At 42.2% G+C, this 20,213-nt stretch overlaps 1 protein-coding gene across 2 annotated transcripts in view; it reads left to right on the top strand.

The window, feature by feature from the left end:
• Positions 1-20,213, top strand: part of COG2 (component of oligomeric golgi complex 2) — a 41,719-nt gene that overhangs the window by 13,095 nt on the left and 8,411 nt on the right. The window contains exons 5-12 of one of the 2 annotated variants that reach the window (XM_082630979.1): positions 1,399-1,502; positions 4,353-4,461; positions 5,504-5,683; positions 7,344-7,468; positions 11,041-11,167; positions 14,432-14,571; positions 18,822-18,883; positions 19,922-20,073. In XM_082630979.1, coding sequence (XP_082487105.1) covers positions 1,399-1,502; positions 4,353-4,461; positions 5,504-5,683; positions 7,344-7,468; positions 11,041-11,167; positions 14,432-14,571; positions 18,822-18,883; positions 19,922-20,073 — 999 coding nt within the window. The remainder of the gene's footprint in view (positions 1-1,398; positions 1,503-4,352; positions 4,462-5,503; positions 5,684-7,343; positions 7,469-11,040; positions 11,168-14,431; positions 14,572-18,821; positions 18,884-19,921; positions 20,074-20,213) is intronic. The other variant, XM_082630980.1, reaches the window with a different exon arrangement.

The following is a 20,213-nucleotide window of genomic DNA, read 5'->3' as shown; positions in this document are numbered from 1 at the left end:
TAAGACAGAATTGTAGATGTACCCAAGTGGTCACAAAATTAACATTCCTCAATGCTTCCAAAAGAAGAAACAGTAATAACTGGTATCTGTGAAACACTTTACAGTTTAACAGGCATATAACTAATTTCTCAGCACCCCTATAAAGAAAATATTAAAATTTTAGAGATTAGGGAGTAAGTGGGCTTTCTAAGACCAAGTCTTCCAATGTTCTACTGCAGGTTGAAAAAGTAGTGTGTTGCTCTCTCATTCTGCCACGTTTATTTCTTCTTTTGTTTCCACTTGTTAACTGTACCTCTGCATGCACTACTTTTACATTTTACTGGTCCTGTGTTTTAATTTTATTATCTGACTTTAAGGATGTAATGGCAGAGATAGGATTAGAATTTGAGACTTCTGATTCTAGCCTGATGATCTGTCAGTGTTTTCTCAATTTATTAGCATATTTTTCAAAATCTCAAGGGAGAGAAACCTATTTTAGAAACCTTCTGTTTAATTCTCCTTTAAATATCAGCTTTTGTCCAAAGATTTCAAGAATGCAGTGCCTTTCTAGAAAAGATTGTAAGCTTTGTGAGAGCAGGGAATTTTTGCCTGTTTTATTCACTCATGTCCTCACTGTCTAGAAGAATGTCTGGTGCAAAATAGGTGCTCAGTAACTATTTGTTTTGTTTTGTTTTTTTGGTCTTTTTTTAAAAAATTAATTTTTATTGGAGTATAGTTGCTTTACAGTGTAGTGTTAGTTTCTGCTGTACAGCAGAGTGAATCAGTTATACATATATCCACTCTTTTTTCAATTTCCTTCCCATTTAGGTCACCACAGAGCATTGAGTAGAGTTCCCTGTGCTGTACAGTAGGTTCTAGTAACTGTTTGTTTAATGAATGACTTTCTTTTTGTTCTTTTAAGGATGAGAGTTTTTATAATGTTCCTCAACCTCTCTGATAATACGTATTGTGTAATAATGTCTTCAATGAATTGATGCTTAGGCATTTAATTGTGTCGTATACATGTAAATAGAGAGGATAAAGATGATCAGAAACTAAAATTAAAACATGAAAAAAGGGTCATAAGAAAATAAATGTAGTGCCCATACAAGTGTTCAAGATGGGGAAAAAAGCAATAAAAGTGCAGGTAATGAGAAAACAAAAAAAGTCTAGTTTTTTTCTTTTTTTAACTATTAACTTGTAATAGAATATTGAAATATGCTTCTTCTAGGCAGCTAAAATTAAGAGTTACATTCTTGGGAATTCAGTGTCATGTAGAAGTATTCAAAATGTAGGGTGCTCTACATACTTTAAGGTGACTTTTGGCTTTGTATTTCCCTGCATTTAGAATGGGGAAATAAGATAATTAAGATGAAACATCACGATAACTTTTTTTTGGCTTCATTTTTATTTTCATAGATATGTGTGTTGAGGCTTATACAGGTTATTCGATCAGTTGAGAAAATTGAAAAAATCTTAAATTCTCAACATTCTAAAGAGACATCTGCACTAGAAACAAGCAGGTAAGTATTTTTTACTAAATACTAAATATCACAAAAATTAATACTTCACACCCAGGCTACTTTTTTTTTTTTTTTTTTTTTTTTTAGTTAAAACTCATTTCTGAAAAAGAAGAAAAGCCAAGTCTAAGGCTCAGTGTTTTTGAATGTAGCTTATGAAAAGTGGAGGGCATGAGATGGTAAAGTTTATAATACATCCTTCTAAAACCTTTGTGGTGATGGACCACTGTTCCAACACATCACCTTACAGGGAGTCAGAGGAGTGTGCTTTCAGTGGAAGATTTTTATCTTTGGAATTGCCTTATGTAAGCACTGGCAAAATGCTTTGGTCTTCCGGGTATGGAATGGCTTTCATCTTCCATAAATTTATGTAGACATGCCCAGAGTATCACCATTCATGTATCTTGCACTAGCATTGTAGCGTTAAGAAACAGTATAGGACACACTTAGTTAAAATTTATAAACAGGGAGAAGAAAGCTTGTGAAATTAGAAAAAAAATGACCATTTCCGTTGTTACACTGTGACCGTCTTATTACCTTCCTAGTGTGAATTCTAAATCAGCCAGGTAGATGAGTGGCTCAGAAAATGAGTAGATCATACCAGCACCATGGTGCCATGGGAGGAGCACAAGTTTGTGCTGCATCTACCATCGGGCAGCCTGAGTCATGGAACCTCAACTCCCTGTGTCATGGGCAGCGTAAGGCTAATAGTAACTCCACTGGCAGGGTTGTCTGACAGCTCGGTAGCCCGCACCTGGCATGTAGTAGGCCCTCACACATCTAATTTGGGTCTGACAAGAGCTTCTCCTAAAGTCACGTGGACAGCCGTAACATTTTCCCCTGAGTAATATTGGATAATCTGCTGCAAAACCAACCAAAGCTAAATTGAATATACCTATACCAAAGTCTTACCATACGATAAAGACATGTTGGATTTCTTAATTTTAGGAATCAAAATGTTAGATTTGGGAGCACCTTAAAGACAGTATGCTCCATATCTCTCGTTCTATAGATTGAGGAATGCGGCATCCAAAAAGGAAGTGATTCTCCTGTCCTGGGTCTCTACTTCCTTTCATAATCAAGATGTACAAACAAGTGGTTAGCACCTGCCGTCTCTGTCCCTTCAGCCCACTGCCCTTGCACTCCTGCCCTTACCTGCGCTGGCCAGCGTCTCCGCTGTCGTCCCTTTTGACCCATCCAGTGGAGCCATTTGTCTTGAGCTGCTCCGCGTCTCTCTTGCCCTCAGCAGCATTGGCAGCTCCTGCCGACTTGTCCGCAATCGACATCCGCCATACCTGCCTCCCTGTTTTCTTTCCGCTTGGGTCCATTCCTACTCCCTTCCTCACTGATGTCTTTTTCTATGATACTATTCCTTTGCCATGTTCCATCTTTTTTTTTTTTTTTTTTTCTCCTTTTTGGCCGCACCGCACGGCATGTGGAATCTCAGTTCCCCAACCAGGGATCGAACTGAGGCCCCCTGCAGTGGAAGCGCAGTCTTAACTGCTGGACCACCAGGGAAGTCCCTCAATGTTCCATCTTTAATGTAATAGATATTATGCTGTTTCTTGCTCAGAATCACCTTTGAGTACTTTTTAAAAATTCAGATCAGCAACTTTGAGCTGTAGAGAAGGGAAAACCAGTGAATGGTAACTACAGCATGCTTCTTAGTCCAAGAAACGTTTAGATAATTTATAATTAATAGATCCACACTAGGTTACTCAGGAAAGAGGGATTAACCTTTTGGGTTGTCTTGCAGGGGAATTGCTCTCCCTCTAAACTAGGGGTTTTTCTGTTTTTTTTTTGCGGTACGCGGGCCTCTCACTGTTGTGGCCTCTCCCGTTGCGGAGCACAGGCTCCAGACACGCAGGCTCAGCAGCCATGGCTCACGGGCCCAGCTGCTCCCGGCATGTGGGATCTTCCCGGACCGGGGAACGAACCCGTGTCCCCTGCATCGGCAGGCGGACTCTAAACCACTGCGCCACCAGGGGAGCCCTAAACTAGTTTGAATGCTGTAGATGCAGGACTGGATAGATCTGAAATGGATAGCATTTCATTTCCTTGTGATGTGGATTTTTTCCCCTCACTCACCGATAGGTCACCATTAGATATAGGATGCCTCAAGAGAAGCCCAGCAGATGCTTCAGTGCTTTTACATTTTTCTTCTTTTGCTATTTAGCTTCCTTTTGAGTGGTATTGTTGCCATGTATTTTAGAGGGAAAAAGTGCATTTATTACACTTTGTGGCAGATACACAATGAATGTCCTCTCACTAGGACCCAGAGAATACAGATTGACTGCTCTTTCAGCTCTTTGGTAAAAGAAAATGTAGAGCTCTTCTGACTTATTTGATGTATCGCTGCTAGAGGGCCGCTTTTATTTTATTAAGGAGGCCGCAGTATTGGGTATGTTAGAAGCACTGGAGGTATTTTAGAGGAAGAGAGAGTGAGACGGAGCAGTAGAAGGGGATTCAGGTGTAAATAATAGGGTGGGGCAAGAGGGGGAAGGGAGGTCAAAGATGAAGAAGGCCCCGGACGGGAGATCCTGGGGCAGGAGGTGGCAATACCCGTCGCACCCGCACTGGCCTGGTCCAGCTCCTGTGTCTTTCCTGGACCCTGTGGCTGAGGCCAGGCAGCGTCAGTGGCTTATACTGAAGTAGTGGCCCACTGTCCTAGAACATGCTTTGCGTGTGACTTACGAAAGCTGATGGTATGAAGGATGCTTTAGCTTCTACCTTGTAACAGGGGGCTGTGGAAAAACAGTGGGTGCTGAAGCATCACCATGGCTAATCATGTGATGTGTTCTCTTGGAAATTTAAAACCTTTAGGAGTTAAATTTCTCTAATTGTCTCTACTAGCCCACTTCTGACTGGACAGATTTTGGAGAGAATTGCCACAGAATTTAACCAGTTACAGTTTCATGCTGTTCAAAGCAAAGGCATGCCTCTTTTGGACAAAATAAGACCAGTAAGTGTTGTTTTAGATTTTCACACTTTGGTATTTAGGAATTTGCTAAATAATTTTGGTTTTACCTGATACAGTCATACCTCATTTTATTGCCCTTCACTTTATTGCACTTCACAGATATGTTTTTGTTTTTTTTTTAAACAAATTGAAGGTTTATGGCAACTCTGCATCAAGCAAGTCTGTCGGCCTACCAGTGCCATTCCAACAGCATTTGCTCACTTCATGTCTTTGTATCACATTCTGGTATTTTCACAATATTTCAAACCCTCCACCAGCAAAATGATTACCACTCGCTGAAGGCTCAGATTATGATTAACATCTTTTAGCAATAAAGTATTTTTTAATTGAGGTAATTAAGGTATATACCTTGTTTTTTTAGACATAATGCTATTGCAGACTTAATATACTGCAGTATAGTGTAAACATTTCTTTTACATGCACTGAGAGACCAAGAAATCCCAGTGACCCGCTTTCTCGTGATACTGCTCGATTTATTGTGGTCTGGAACCACCCTCGCAGTATCTCCAAGGTATGCCTGTAATGCCTGTGATAATTGTTGATCTGCAGGATTTTGAAACTAGATTTGAATTTTTTCCTTCAGTTTTTGTTTTTTGGACCCCTGCCCCTAAGTGTTACATGTTGTAGATTTTGTGTAAAAACACAGGCATATTCTCTGAATTATAAGGGTAAAATTAATTCTAAATTCCATGTAACTTGACACACTGTATGATGTAGTCAGAGTTAATTTATCCAAAACTCTCGACTGGGCTTTAGATTCATGATGTTTGTCAGATTTACTCTGTAGCTTAAGAGGAAAATAACTTTTTTTCTCATTCTGCAATTCTGTCTAAATCCTTTGATATAGCAAAGATTTACTTATAAAGAGATGTGGGGTGGAGGAGAGATTCATTGTTACGGTCCAGAAAATGTTAATATTTTAATTTTACATATATTCTCTTCTAGTGCCGCCAGAGATTTGTTATGTATATATTTGAGGCTTTAGACATTGTTCCAGCTGCTTTCTTACCTGTTTTTCTTGCAGCGTATAGCTGGCATTACAGCCATGTTACAGCAGTCACTGGAAGGCCTCCTTCTGGAAGGTCTTCGGACTTCCAGTGTTGATGTGATCCGGCACTGCTTACGGACTTACGCCACGATTGACAAGGCACGGGACGCGGAGGCGTTAGTTGGTCAAGTCCTAGTGAAACCATACGTGGATGAGGTTTGTGCACCCCCAGGCCTTCATTGAGCAGGTGTTCATAGAGCGTCTGCTGTGTCCTGGAGGCTTCACTGGGCGTGAGGGTGGATCAGAGGTCCTTCTGTAAAGACTCTCATAGTTACTGCAGCATCAGTTGTAAGAAAAGGTTGGTCCCTGGTGGTTACAACCAGCATGCAGGAGTCAGGCACCTTCTCTCGTATTTTCTAGTGATGCCATAGCCCAGGGATCATTTTAATTCAGTAGGGGGCAGGTCTTCCCTAGGGAGAAGGTGTGTATCAGAACATTTTTAGGTCAGTTTTATGCTATGTAAATTATTTGCCAATAAAGTTTTTAAAACGAATCTTTTAACTACTGGTCTAGTGGGTAGAATGGAACAAGTAAAGCAGATGCCAGCACCGCAGCTCAAAGTGCCTCGTGGTGGGACAGCGGGCCAAGAGCCCTGAGCGTGGAAGGTCTGCGTGGAGGGCTGTCTTCACAGACATGCTGAGGAGTGTGTGGGCCAGGAAGGTGGGAGGGAGGGAATATTCACAGATGAAGGGCTTTCATAGGCAAATTAGCAGCGTAATACCTTAAACCCAGAACTTGGCCATCCAGTGTCCTTCACCTACGAGGATGCAGTTAAAATTTGGGAAGTAAGCATGTTCTGCCTTTGAACAGCCAGAATATATCACAGATTGTACCATATGAAGTTGCCAATACTCAACATTTTCCGACACAAAAATGGCAGCTTTGTCTGGTTCAAACTGATGGAAGTCACAGGCCCGTCCTCAGTGTTGGCAGACTTTCTTCACTGCCACATCAGTGTGGATGCTCTTTCTGTCCAGTAGTACAAAGCCCTACTCACCATGACTTTGGGGTGAAAGTCTCCCATTTATAAATGGGGAAAATTGAATGTCATTGATAAAAATGAAACTTAAGGATTAATTTCAATAATCTGGTCAGCTTTCATTAGGATTACTAAAAATAAATGATCTGTCAACTTCCTCTGTTTGTATCCTGTTGTATTTCATAGCTGTCTCTCTATAGGAGTGAAAAAGACAAATTACCTACACTATTTCTTTATCACTCAGTGAAAATGGTTACTAATTTATGCCTTTGGTTTTCATTGAACTGAACCTAATGTGCTAAATTAAAGAAACATTTGATGTTTCAGTGGCATATTAAATAAACCATGACCACATTTTAATTTTATTTAAATTCATATGCTTGTCATTTGCCTCTTGATTCTCAACCTTAACACAAAAGATAAAATAATAATAAAGTAAAATAAAATATACTTCCTTCCATCTTTCTCTGTCTCAAACCTTCCCCTAATCTGAATAATGGTGTTTAGAAGAAAAGGCCACGGTCAAGACAGCAAGGAGCTGTTGTCATGGGAAACCATCGTTTTATTTCGTTTTCAAGCTCAGGAGGGAAACAGGTGAATGTGTCTGGCTTTTCAGCTTCAGGCCAGTGTCTGTCACCCAGCCTGTGTCTCCCCCAGGTCAGGGCTATGCACCCGAATCCTGGAACTAGCTCTGAGTCAGGCTATTACTGTTAGAAAACACGTCAGCTGGGGAGGAGGGAGGCGAGAGGAAACACACTTCTAAGGTTTTCTTTGTTCTTTTCCTTGTGATATGTAATTCATGCTTGTCTTTTTTAAAAATGATGCTCCTTTTACTAGGTGATCGTAGAGCAGATTGTCGATGCTCATCCGAGTGATCTTCAGCTCATGTACAGTAAGCTCCTGGAGTTCGTTCCCCACCACTGCCGCCTCCTTCGAGAGGTCACAGGAGGAGCCACCTCAAGGTAGTTTGAGCAGCTGTTCTCAGAGCTCCCGCAGTCAGGGGCTGCTCCTGGGAGCCGCTCGTGCCCTGCTGATGATTGCAGTCTCGTGTGGACTGGGTTCAGATGCCCTTTCCTGTTTGTGTGTTAGCACAGCGCTCTGAGCTGGGCAGGGGCCGTTAGCCTCGTCTTACAGAGAAGGAAACTGTAGTGGGTGCAACGGAGGTGATTGGTGTGTCTCTCTTGAATCCACAGCCTATGCTTTGCCCTTTCCTACACTGTCATTTCCCTAAACTAGGTTTGAAATAAAAGTTGGTTTCCTTCCATTATTCTAATGTCATCATCTGTTAATAAATATCAATTCAGTTTAATTCAGCGGGTTTTATAAGATGTTAATTGTGGTTAAAGTCATCTTCAGTTTTCCCTCCTTTTGTCTGATTTCCATGGTTTTCAGTTCTGTTTTGTAAATACCCCACTGCCTTCCACCATTGCCACTGTCCTGGTCCAGGCCTTTGTCATTTTTCTGTCCACAGTAACAGGTTTTCCCCACCTGCTCTCACGTCTCAGTCTGCCCCTCTGCTAGCACATTTACCCACAGTTCTGAGATTCATGCCCTGCCTTCTTCCTAAGTCTTTAGTGGCTTCTTATTGCTCATTGTGGAAAATGCAGGCTTCTTGATCAGCACACAAGGCCCTCTGTGCTCTGGCCCCGGTGGTCCTCGGGTGGGGCACTCTGCTCTGTGGTACCCTCGCCCTGCTGTTCTCCAGCACACAGCTGCACTTGCCCACCCCAGCACACGCTGGGCGGGTCTGTGTTTTTCCTCAGAGTCCCCTCCGCCTTTCCCGTTCCCTCTTTTTGTTGACCAGTCACTCCATGTGAAGCCCCAGCTCAGATGCCACTTCCTTCAAGAGACCATCTTTTATCCTGATATCTCCCTTTAATCCTGTTCTCTGCAGGCCATTGCATGCTGCTCTCACCTTTTCCATCTCAACAGCGTGCTCCCCTCCTGCACGGCCCACACCTCCCTCCTGGCACGGTGTCTTGAAGACAGTAACTACCCAATGTTTGCAGGATGAAAGACTTAACCTATTTACAGCATTAGAAAGGCAAATGAGGTCCCTGTCTTCATGAAGTAAACATTATATTTGGTCTTGAATTTTTGTTCTTTGAAAAGAAAAAAAATCTGGGGAACAAATACGCTGCTTGACTTGTGAAGTACCCTATTTCCACTACACGATTTCAAATGAAGCCTTGTTTTGCCACTTTTGCTTAGTAATCATGAAGATTTAGTTGGATTTGTATTTGGGGTAAGAATTTAATAGAAGTCATGGGGTAAGATTAAAGAAGCCACAGTTATGAAACAACCAGTCATTAGATTTGACAAACCTAGTCTTGGTCCTGAAATGTCAAGTTACAAAGCCTCACATGCTCTTTTCCATGGTTTTCAGTGTGGCAGAATTCATGTAGAAACCTCAGAAATGTGAGGAATCTAAACTGTACCTTGGTGGGCCATCTGCATTTGCTTGAGGCCCCATCGTCCTGTCCTGCGCTCCTGACCTTCCTTTGCTCAGCTTCTGCCTTCGGGTGCCCTCTATAACTGGGGACACCAGCGACATTCAAGATTTATCTTCCGAAGAATGTGGATTAGCTTTTCTAATTGTTGATCTCACAGATTTAAATTTTTTCTTTGGGGCTTTAATTAGACATTTACTTTGGGAATGAGGTGATCTTGTCCTTCAGTGTTGTTCAGATTCTGTGCATTTGTATTTTAAAACCTTCAATTCTGTTTTTTCTTCTTCCGATACCTTAATAGAGCTAGTTCTTATTATGATTAAAAGTATATGATATGATACGTGGAATTGGGTGTGTGGGACACAGGCATCTTCTTTCCCTCCTGGACCCTCCTCCAATCCCGCCAGTAATTTCTCGTCAATTCTTACCTATTATAGAATGAGATTATCTGATAGCTCTTTCTGGACAGTAAAGCTGAATAAGCTATTTGTCTTGATAGTTTTTGCTAAGCAGGAAAATTATGAAAAATTTTTACTGTTTATTTTTAATACTTATCAGAATGTTAAATGCCAATTTGTTATCACCACTTAGCTACACAACTCCCCGTTTTGCTAAAAAATAAGACCGTATGTTGCATGGATGATCAATTTTAAAGACAATTATCTTAATATAGAGCATATCGTTAATGGAGCAGTCAAAGTGGGTCGAACAGTGAGATGGTGTTGCTTAAAGCTACTTACAGGTCTTTAAGTTCAAGAGAAACTTAAGGAACGTGCCTTTTTTGTTTATGTACTTGTGTATTTAACCACTATTAACATAGCACTTACTGTGTGCTAGGCACCATCCTAAATGCTTTACAAATATTAATCCATAGAATGACCCTGTGAGTAGGTATCATTATCATCCCTGTTTTGAAGATGAAGAAACCAAAACACAGAGAAGTTAAATGACCCAAGATTTGAACTCACGTACTCTGGCTCCCGAGTGCATGCTTTTATCTCAGTGTTATCTCTCATCTAAGTTTGTGGATTAGAAACCCAGAGTCCAGCCTTTTGGCTAAAAATGCAGAATAAAGCATGCACACACAAAAAGCATGACCGTTATCAGTTTTTTGTATTAAGATTTGTGATCGAGATTTTACGTAAAATAGTCATAGAACTTTAGAACTGAGGGTAATCTTAGGGATGAATCAGAAAGTTGTCAGTAATTGGGCAGTTAGCGTGATTTATAGTGCTGTGGAGTTGAGTGGTGTTACGGCTGAATACAAGACTGCTTTTCTTTTGTTCTTTCTTTTTTTTAAAAAATATATGTGCTGTACTGTAGGCTTTATTGTTCCATTTACAGAGCACAGGCAGAGTAGATGTAACATAATTCTTCTTTTTTTAAGAAATAAATTTATTTATTTTGGGCTGCGTTGGATCTTCGTTGTGCGCGGGCTTTTCTCTAGTTGCGGCGAGCGGGGGCTACTCTTTGTTGCGGTGCGCGGGCTTCTCATTGCGGTGGCTTCTCTTGTTGCGGAGCACGGGCTCTAGGCGCACGGGCTTCAGTAGTTGCGGCGCGCAGGCTCAGTAGTTGTGGCGCATGGGCTTAGTTGCTCCACGGCGTGTGGGATCTTCCCGGACCAGGGCTCGCACCCGTGTCTCCTGCATTGGCAGGCAGATTCTTAACCACTGCGCCACCAGGGAAGTCCCACAAAGACTGCTTTTCCTGTGGTATTAAACTGCTTCTTTTTCAAGACAGAGTACAAACATGGTAGCCTATTTTAGGGGAGAAAATTGTGCCAAGTTAAGTCGGTGTAGTTTTCCATTATCCTTGACCCCAGCTTGCTTACTACTTGATAGATAGATGTAGGAGTCAGGACACAGAGGATGTGTCAGGTTCAAGATGAGAATGAAATCAAGGAGTGAAATAGAAGTTTGGGTCTAAGAACAAACTAATTGACAAATATCGTTTTTTTAAAAAGGTTGAAATAAATTTTAAGGCTGAGGAACTTTTATTTTAATAAAAACACCACAGTGGAATTTTGCTTTTTGGAAGTAGAAGATTCCGGTGTATTTGACTGAAATTTTCCTCTTATCTTACAGTGAAAAAGGCAATACTGTTCCCGGATATGATTTTTTGGTGAATTCTGTCTGGCCAGAAATAGTACGAGGATTAGAAGAAAAATTGCCCTCACTTTTTAATCCTGGGAATCCCGATGCCTTTCACCAGGTACCTTTTCCTCCATCGTCTTGATTCTTGAAGATGTTAACCTGAGACTTTAGGATAATCATATCTTTTCTGCACAGTCTTGGTTCTGTGGTTTTAGGAAAAACCACAGTCTGAGTTACGTAGCAAGCATTTACCTTAAAACACACACTGTTTTATTCAAGTCATAGTCTCTGATAACTTCAAGGACTAAGAATATTTTTTAGAATGTAAAGTAAAATTCAGTTTAGATGCAGTTGTGACTAGATCTGAGTATTCTAATTTTAAAAAAGATCCTAAGGACCATTAAAAACAAGGCTGTTTGCAGTTGTTTTCCATGAAAAATTAAGTTTGTAGATCTCTACTGTATCATTTTGAAGGAAAACGGATTGGATTTTAAATTGAATATGTAAGTGTCCTCTATAATTTGAAAGATTAGGAGGCCTCGATATTTTCATTTTTTAAAAAAAATCATTTAAAAGACTTCATGGTTAATATTTCAGAAGTAGACTTGTATGTTAATTTTCCGTTGTACCATTTTTTAAAGATAGTACGTAGTGTCCTGGAGAAGAATAAAGGCTCTCGGCCGGGCGGCCTGAGTCCGTGCCCAGCTCTCCTGCTCAGTACTCGTGTCGCTCAGCCCCTCGGTGCCTCTCCTCTTCTTCCTGCTCTGGATTTTGATTTTTGGTTTTTCGATTGTTTTCTTCAACATGACAGTCTTTGTCTTTTAATTAGGTAATTTGTTAAATTTACAGTGATCGTAGTGACTGATATATTCTTTGGTTCCTCCTATTTGTCCCATTTTTCTTCCTTCTTTTCCTTTCTCCCTTCTTTTTTTCTTTCCTTTTCCGCCTTCTCTGTATTTTGGACTTTTGGGGATTTGTTTTCCTCATTTATTCTGTTTTTCCCCTCTACTAATTTGGAAGTTCTACCCTTTATTTCTTTATGTATTAAGTAACCTTAGTGGTTACTTAACAGAATCTAAAGCTCACTCGTGTTCTTCATTCTCCCAAACAGCACAGGGATCTTAGAGTACTTTGATGACAGTCACCCCATTCCATAGTATCTATTACTGTTTCCAGGGTCTTATTTCTATTTTGACTTTTTTTTAATCCCCCAAATTGGGTGTTATTTTTATTGTTTTACATGGTGGTCATTCTCCTCTCAGAATTATTCCACATGTTTATCATTTCCTTTGCGTACTCTTCCTTCTTGGATATTAGACCTTTTTTCTTGGATCATTTTCCTTCATCCTGAAATTCATCTATTAGCAGGGCCTGTTGATAATAAATTTCACTTTTTTATGATAAACCCTCAGTTTGTATGTCTGACAATAACTTTATAGCTTTTGTGTTTGAAAGGCAGTTTTGATGGAAGTAGAATTCTCTGCACTTTGAACATTGTCTCTTGACTTCCGTTATGAAAATAGTTATTGTTGTTTCTTTGTAGTTATAATGCCTTCTTTCCCAAATCTTGTCTGTGACTTTAGTATGCTGTTTCATTATGATAATCTAGTGTGGGCTTCTTTTTATTTATTGTATTTAGGATTTGTTGGGTTTCCTGAATCTGAGGATTGGTGTTTTTTTAATCAGCTCTGTATCATTTTTATTCATTAACTCTTCAGTTGTGCTTCTCTCTCATTCCTCTGTTATTTTCTTCTAGAACTTTTGATTAGACTTCCTCACTTTATCCTTTGTGTTTCCTGAATTCACTTTTAAATTTTTTGTCTCTTTGTGCTTCTTCTGGTTCACTGATTCCTTCTTCAGATTTGTCTAAACTCCTTTTCACCTGTTTCCAATTTACCCTTATTTTCATTTCTAGAAGTTCTATTTGCTTCTTTTTCTAATTCTGCTTTGGTCAAATTGCTTATTAATTTTTAAAGTGTAGAGAGGCACAAGGTGAGTGTGGTGAGCCTGGGGCCTGCTAGACTTCAAAACAGCTAAGACAACAAATTGGGAGCTTTATTATCCCAGAAATACCACTGATCTGTTCTCTTGGCCCATGTTACAGTGTGTTGAACAATATGAGGTCTTAAGCATTAGCAGTTTAAGACCCTTTACATTCCTCTTTAGAGAATCATTTTGATAGTGTTAGGCTCAGGAGATTTTTCAGCTCAGAAATAAAGCTTTCTGATAGAATGTCAACTTTAGAATTCTAAACCAATACTTAATGTTTGCGGGTACAAACATTTTTTGCAAGAAATGCTTTCAGCTTTCAGTTTTTATGGGACATGCTTTTGTGAAGAGAAAAATATTTTTGTATTTTTTTTAACACCCATTATATGCAGGGGTATAGTTTTATCCCAAAAGGGATGAGTAATACCTTTCTTTGTCTCAACTCCACACATGTAGACCACACTCAGGGGATTCAGTAAGTGTAGCTCAAAACCAGTTGAAAGAAATTGAACACCTGTGGTAGTCTTACTGCACTAAAGTTCCCACATAAGCACAGATATCATCATATTCAGGTGATTGGTTTGGTGACCCAGAACAGAGTCCCTCTTAATGAGAAGTACATGGAAGTCCTGCAGTGTCCTCCCCAGAGCCTGGGGACTGGGGAATAGAGCCCTCGCCAAAGGAATGTGCAACTGCAGTTTTGCACTGCTGACTGGCGAGGGTTCTGTTTCCCCTATTTCCTTGCTTTGTATCTGGGTAAATTCTCTGAGCCTAAGCGGAAGAGGAAGCGTCATTTATAAAATGGGGGATGATATAAAAGTAGTTACCGGGTAGGGCAGTTTTCTGGGTTAAAGTAAGTAATACAATTTTAAGCACTGTGTGAGGATGATAAATATTAAGTGTTAGCTTCTGCTCTTAATGGTTTTGTTAGATTCCTCCTGTCAGTCTTCATGTTGTGCCATCTATAAAAAGGATGTAATTACTCACATGGTTTGAATCTTTCTTTCCTTTTTAAAATTTTCTACTTCTTCTTCTGGAGAGGCAATGAAAATTATACCACTTAATCTGCAATCTCTTGTGATTCCAATGGACTGGGTTAGGGGTGCCCTAGAAGATGGGGGACAGCTGTCGCTTAAAGACCACTGGACTTAGGATGCCTGGGTCTCCTGATGGGCTTGCCACCTAAGACCTTGAGCACGTCACAGAACCACTTTGGGCATTACTTGATCTTTAAGCGGGGACCTTGGAAGGAAGATCCCATAAGGTCCTTATCAGATCTAGAAACTATGATTCTGTGTGTTGATCTTTATCTTGATTACAGTTTTCACTATATGATCCCAGTTCTGGTTAGTTCACTTAAAATGAAAATGCCACCTGTTTGTTCTTATTTTAGAAATATACCATAAGTATGGATTTTGTAAGAACATTTGAACGGCAATGTGGATCACAGGCCAGTGTAAAAAGATTAAGAGCACATCCCGCCTATCACAGCTTCAATAATAAGTGGAACTTGCCTGTGTATTTTCAAATAAGGTCAGTAATTTATTCCCCCCCGCCTCCACCCTTCTAAAATAGAATCTGAACACCAGTTAAGGATGTTGGCTCCAACTAACAGCCCCTTCTTGATGATCATCATACTGTTCTTTGGGAAACAAAATTTAGAGTGGAAATGCACAGGAAGTATCGTGATTGCCAGAGTTCTGGCTTGTATGACAGAAAGATAAGTTTTACTCCTTGGTCATCAGAGAGCTGAGAACACTAGACTCAGAGCGAGCTAGACCAGGCCCGGCTTCATTCCCACATGCTACGTCCTCGTTCGTCGTGAAGAGACAGAAAGAGCAGGTCACCTAGAAGCTCTTTCTCTCCGTTTTCCTCTCTCATCACCTGCTTCAAATAGCAGATCTACCCTACATTTGTTGTTTTGCTCATCTGGAACATTTTTTATCCTCAGAGGGAGTCGGGAGAAGTATTCTTTCTTAAAGTAGTCTTTGTAGCTGATTCCATCTTATCAATTGATAATAATTCTATCTATTGTTTTGGATTCCTTTATAATACTTTGTGACATTTTTTCTCTCTATTCTGGAAAATGGTGACACTTTTCTTCCAGATGTCATAATGATTTCACCTATGTCAATAAGTGGTTCTGTAGACTATTGGGGGAAATTTAGGATAAATTCTTAACAGTATGTGTTCCCTTAGAAAACTAGATGATAACAGCCATTTTTGCAGATTCTCTTGAATGAGATCACAGTCAGCTCGTCCATAGAATGGTGTTAACGAGAGCATTTTAGTTAGAAGGCTCTTTAAAGACTCATAGGCTTTTTGTTTAAATTGTTGGATGTTTTCATTAATTATGATGCAGTCCTTCCCCAGAGTTCTAAGGAATAATTCAGAGGGAAATATACTAAGAATTAGATACCTTGATTTGTAATTACTCGCCATGATTGAGAATGTATGTAATCATCTTTTGATAATGAAATCATAGCTGTCAGACTGTTGGTAAGATGCCCTTTAACATACAATACTGGGTTTTATGCTTAATTTTTCAAGGTTACATTATCCTGTAGGTAGGAAATTAAGGATTCTTTTTGTCTAAGATACTCATGGACTGCATGGGAAGTAATCGTTATGTGATGATCAACACTAAGCCAGGGCAAGAAGCCCTTTTGGTTTGTGAGAAGAATTTAAAATGGTGCAGCATCATTTTATAGCATAAGACTGCAGTAGAGAAATAATGTTTCAACTGTCCCATGTCTTTTGTAGTCCAGGTTCAAAATTAGATTGCTTTAGATATCCAATGCCGTCACAGCCCATACTCCCGTCTACTGCCTCCGAACCCCTCTTTTCTAGTCATTTTCCCCAGACCCCATGGCCCCATGCTTGGTAATCTTGCACTGTCACCTTGCTTCCTGGAGCTCTGGGCCCCGCAGGGATGGCACAGCCCGGCCTCGGCAGGTTCTCCTCTCATACGTTCTCTCAAAGCTGGTGATTGAGCCTTAAACTCTGTCGGAACTCAGCCGGTTCCCTGAAAGACGTTTTCACCTTCAGCAGATTTTAGCCATAGCATTCAAAGGGATTGGTTAACTTTTCTTTGTAAACAGTTTTATTTAAAATGTATAAAATTTTTAAAAATTATGTTTGAGTTATGAAGTGTGGAACTTCATAACTTTCAATACATTTGTTTTTCCGTTTAAGAAATAAATTCAAGTAATACTTTATAGGACACCGTTCTGTTGATTTTTATCAGGCATTAGATTGTTTATTCTGAGGGATGACAGAATGTTCTGCAAACACTGCTGGGGTCAGAGTTGTAGTGTTACCTGATTCACTTCAGGGTCATTTAAAGTAAGCCTAAAGCCAGTGGGGTGGTGATGTGTTGACATGTTTCTAGGAAGAAGTATTAATATTGCACCCTCAGTAGCAGGTGGATGCTCCCGGGCCTGACTCTATGCCTGCATCTCTGTCACCTTCAGGAAAAAGGCAGCCCTGGCCCACACACACCGTTCTGTGAGCACTTGCACACCCCTTCTGCCCCGGGTACCCTACTGTGTCTGCGCTTCATTTGTTCTTATGGGAGTATTGGAAAGTAGGGTTAGGACTCTGTTTCTCATAGGAAGAGATTAAATGCACACGTGCGCAGAACAGTCTCAAATGGTAGCGAATCAGTGGCTGCCTGGAATCTGGGCTGGTCGCCCCTTAAATGCCACAGGCAGTGTTAGGTCTTTTTTAATTGAAATCTCGCTAGAATGTTATATGCTCCCAGGACGGTCACATGTGTGTTCTGTGTCTGTTACATTCAGCACGCGCTGAGCATGGTGTAGCTCCTTTATGACGTGGAGTCCGTGTGGCACTAACGTACCTTCCTTTCCCTCCACCGTCCGCAAGTGTGTGCACACGTGAAGTAGAGACGTGCGTTGGGAAGTGCGTCTCCAGACCCTCCCCAAACCCAAGTGTAAGAATTTGGGAGTGTTTGTATTTGGGGTTGCCTTTCTTCCACATCTCCTATCAAGAGTAGAATAGCATCCCATATACACATGAAGACTACAGCACAACTTTTCAAATTCCACCAAAGTAATGTCTCACTTTGTTTCTTTTCTAAGAAGTATAACGTATCACTTCAGTCCTGGAAGTTACTGCCCGGCAAGGCTGTGCCAGGGGCTGGTGCTGGGCTCTTGGCCCTTGGGGGCCGAGGGGACAGCTGGGTCACGTGACATCGACTGCTTTCCTTTCAAGGGTCCAACAGCTGGTCCCACGCAGTCAGCACGTCTGTGTGAAATGTACTGGTGTCGGGTCTGCTGCATTTTTCTTGCACTTTCTCGTTTGTGTGTTTATCAGAATTGTCACAGATGTACATATAATTTTATCCCGTGTCTTCACTTGCACTGAATTATGCCTGCTCTTCTCACGGCTGCAGAGCTTCGAGCTGACCTCCCTTCATGCTGCGCTCAGCGTCGATGTGCTGTGTGTCACAGGCCCTTCCCTTCCTTGGGGCCCAGTGTTCCCTGTTGTAAACAACGCTGTGTGAGCTGTCAGGCCTTCTCCGTGTTTTGTGTGGATTTGGAGGAAAGGTGGGCTGAGGGGCTGGGGCTGAGGCTGACGCAGGTGCTGGTTTGCTGCCTCCTCTGCGGGGCAGCCCCGCCCCCTCCTCGCTGTGCTCGGGGCCACCGCCTCCTTCGCTGGGCCCCGGCGCTCTCTTCTGTTCCCCGCTTGCCTCCTGTCACTTGCTCCCTCTGTGCCTCTCCCTGCTGCTTGGAGAGACGAGCCTTTCGCAGGCTTCACGGGGCAGAGGACGAGTCCCTTCCCTCCCTGTGGTGTAGGGACGCTGCGGGCACCGGCCAGCTCCAGTGGCCAGGGCGGTCCAGAGTCCTCCGCTGTCAGCCACTCACACCTTTGTGGCGGGCAGGGCAGCTGCTCCTTGTGTGAAGTGCTTTTACTCCTGAAAACCAGTCTCTGAACTGCTTTTAAAAAGCACGTGAGTGCTATCCAAAAACCAGAATTATGACTTCAGTAAATTGATGTGAAGCATGTGTCAGAATTTATTGCTAGCAAAGGAACTAGCAGGTGACAGAAGAGTGTATGGTGAAGAAAGTATGAAGATGGAAGAGTTATATAGTTGGGAAGAAAGATGCGACGTAAGCAGCTAGTTAAGGAAATACACACACACACACAAAGTTTTCAGAGTCATAAAAATGTGTCCACACTAGTCATTAAAATAGAAGTCTGTGACAGGATGGTATGAGGGGACAAGTGGGCCAGCAGAGGAAAAAGAAAACCCATCCAGGAAGCAGGTCTTGAGCCTCAGGGCCGGCAGGCCAGTTACCATGGCAGCGCGAGAGACCGGCAGCAGACGTTTGAAGAGCACTAGGCAGTTGTTCTGGTGTAACTGCCTGCCTTCAGTGATTTTTCTCAAGCTGCAAACAAAGACACAGAATACAGCCTTCCCATTTCTTAGTTTGGGGGACATTCACTTTCTTCTGATAGGGCTGATGTAAGAGGATTGGAAAAACCAGTCTTACGGCCTTGAAGTGATTACCTGATTATAGCCGGTGGGACTTGCCAGGAATGGCTTCCTGATGGATTAATTGAGACACGTTTATTTCCTGCTCGGTAAAAAAAAAAGTCTGGAGAACAGGCATCAGGGCTGGTGCGGCATCTCTGACAGCGCTGGCCTCACCAGCAAGCCAGTGGAGGAAGGTCCTGTTTTCGTGGGGAGAGGGGAGGATGGGTGGGACAGCTGCCTGCAGCAGAGAAAACAACAGTTTACACTCTTGTTTTTCTCTCAGATTTAGAGAAATAGCGGGATCCTTAGAAGCAGCACTTACAGATGTCCTGGAAGACGCACCAGGTAACTTGCCTCAAAGTGACAAATGTCACTAAGTGAGTTAAGTAGGCTCACCAAGTCATCTTGGGGATCTCAGTACCCTGGGGGCACTTTCACCTTTTCCTTTCTTCCGTAAGTTAGACCCAAAGACGTACTTTAACTTCTTTTTTAAAAAAGGGTTTATAGAGCTTCTTGCTGTACAGAGATGATAAAAAGTCTGCTTTAAGAACACAGGAAGGAGACCTCATTTTCATTCCTCAGTATAACGTGTCAAGGGGATATAACCGCTGCTGTGGTTAAGGGAGCAGCCCTTTTTGTAGCCAAGTGGCCACGCTTCACTTCTCTCTGAAGTGGAGGTGAAGGATCAGGGTGGCCTTCCCTCTGGGGGATGGCTCACAGCTGGGGCTTCTTGCCCCGGGCCTCCAGAGCGCTTGGGCTGGTCCTGGGACAGTGCGCAGGTGACCGGGGTTAGGATACACTTTGCAGACACGTTTGCATCATTTGCATCCCTACAGCCTCGTTCATCTGTGTCACGTTGTAGCCATGCCCGGTGGCCACTCACCTAGTAGGTGGCTGTTCCTGTAGCCACAAGGGTCTTGGGGCAGCTCCACTCCACTTTCTGCTCCCTTTCGTGCAGCCAAGTTCCATCTAAGCTGCACTCTTTTAGCCTCAAAGTTAGTTTCCAGCTGTTTTTGCCAAAAATGGCCATATGTAATCGACATCCTGTATTGAAATAGCATATGCGGGAGGGAAGGAGAAGACAGGACAAACTCAGAACCGAAGATGAAAACCCTTGCCAGTGACTGGCACCCCAGCTCGTGTTTGTTGATTTGGTATAAAGTGCCTGCTAACTGGCGGTTTCTGAATGCCGTTGATGTTTAATGTTTATCAGATGGCTGGGGTTGGGGGGGAGTCATGTAAAATTAGAAACACCTCCCTGAAGCTTTGCTGAGCACATAGGGTTCTTGAGAAGGCTGCTGGCTTCACCCTTAGGTTGTACGTTGAAGATTGTAGCCGTTAGCCCTTCAGCTGAGATTCCTTAACCGTGTGTTTTCTGTCTAGCTGGAAGTTCGTATTGCCTCTTGGCTTCTCACAGGACGTGGAGCAGCCTGCAGAGGTGTTGGTCTGACCAGATGTTCTTGCCGTTGCTGGTGCCTCGTCTGTGGAGACTCACTCTGCAGATTCTGGCGCGGTACTCCGTGTTTGTCAAGGAGGTGAGGGCTGGCGGGTGGCTCATCCCTCATCGAGGCTGAAACGAATTAAAGATGGGCGAAGCCGAACGTGCTGAGAGTTTTAAAGGCCGTGTTGTCATGAGAGGTTTATGCGGGGACTGCAGGCCAGCTTCTCACTTGCT

This window comes from Mesoplodon mirus (assembly GCF_964341445.2).
Source record: "Mesoplodon mirus genome assembly, chromosome: 2".
Classification (NCBI taxonomy): Eukaryota; Metazoa; Chordata; class Mammalia; order Artiodactyla; family Ziphiidae; genus Mesoplodon; species Mesoplodon mirus.
This window is presented reverse-complemented; position numbering and strand designations above follow the sequence as displayed.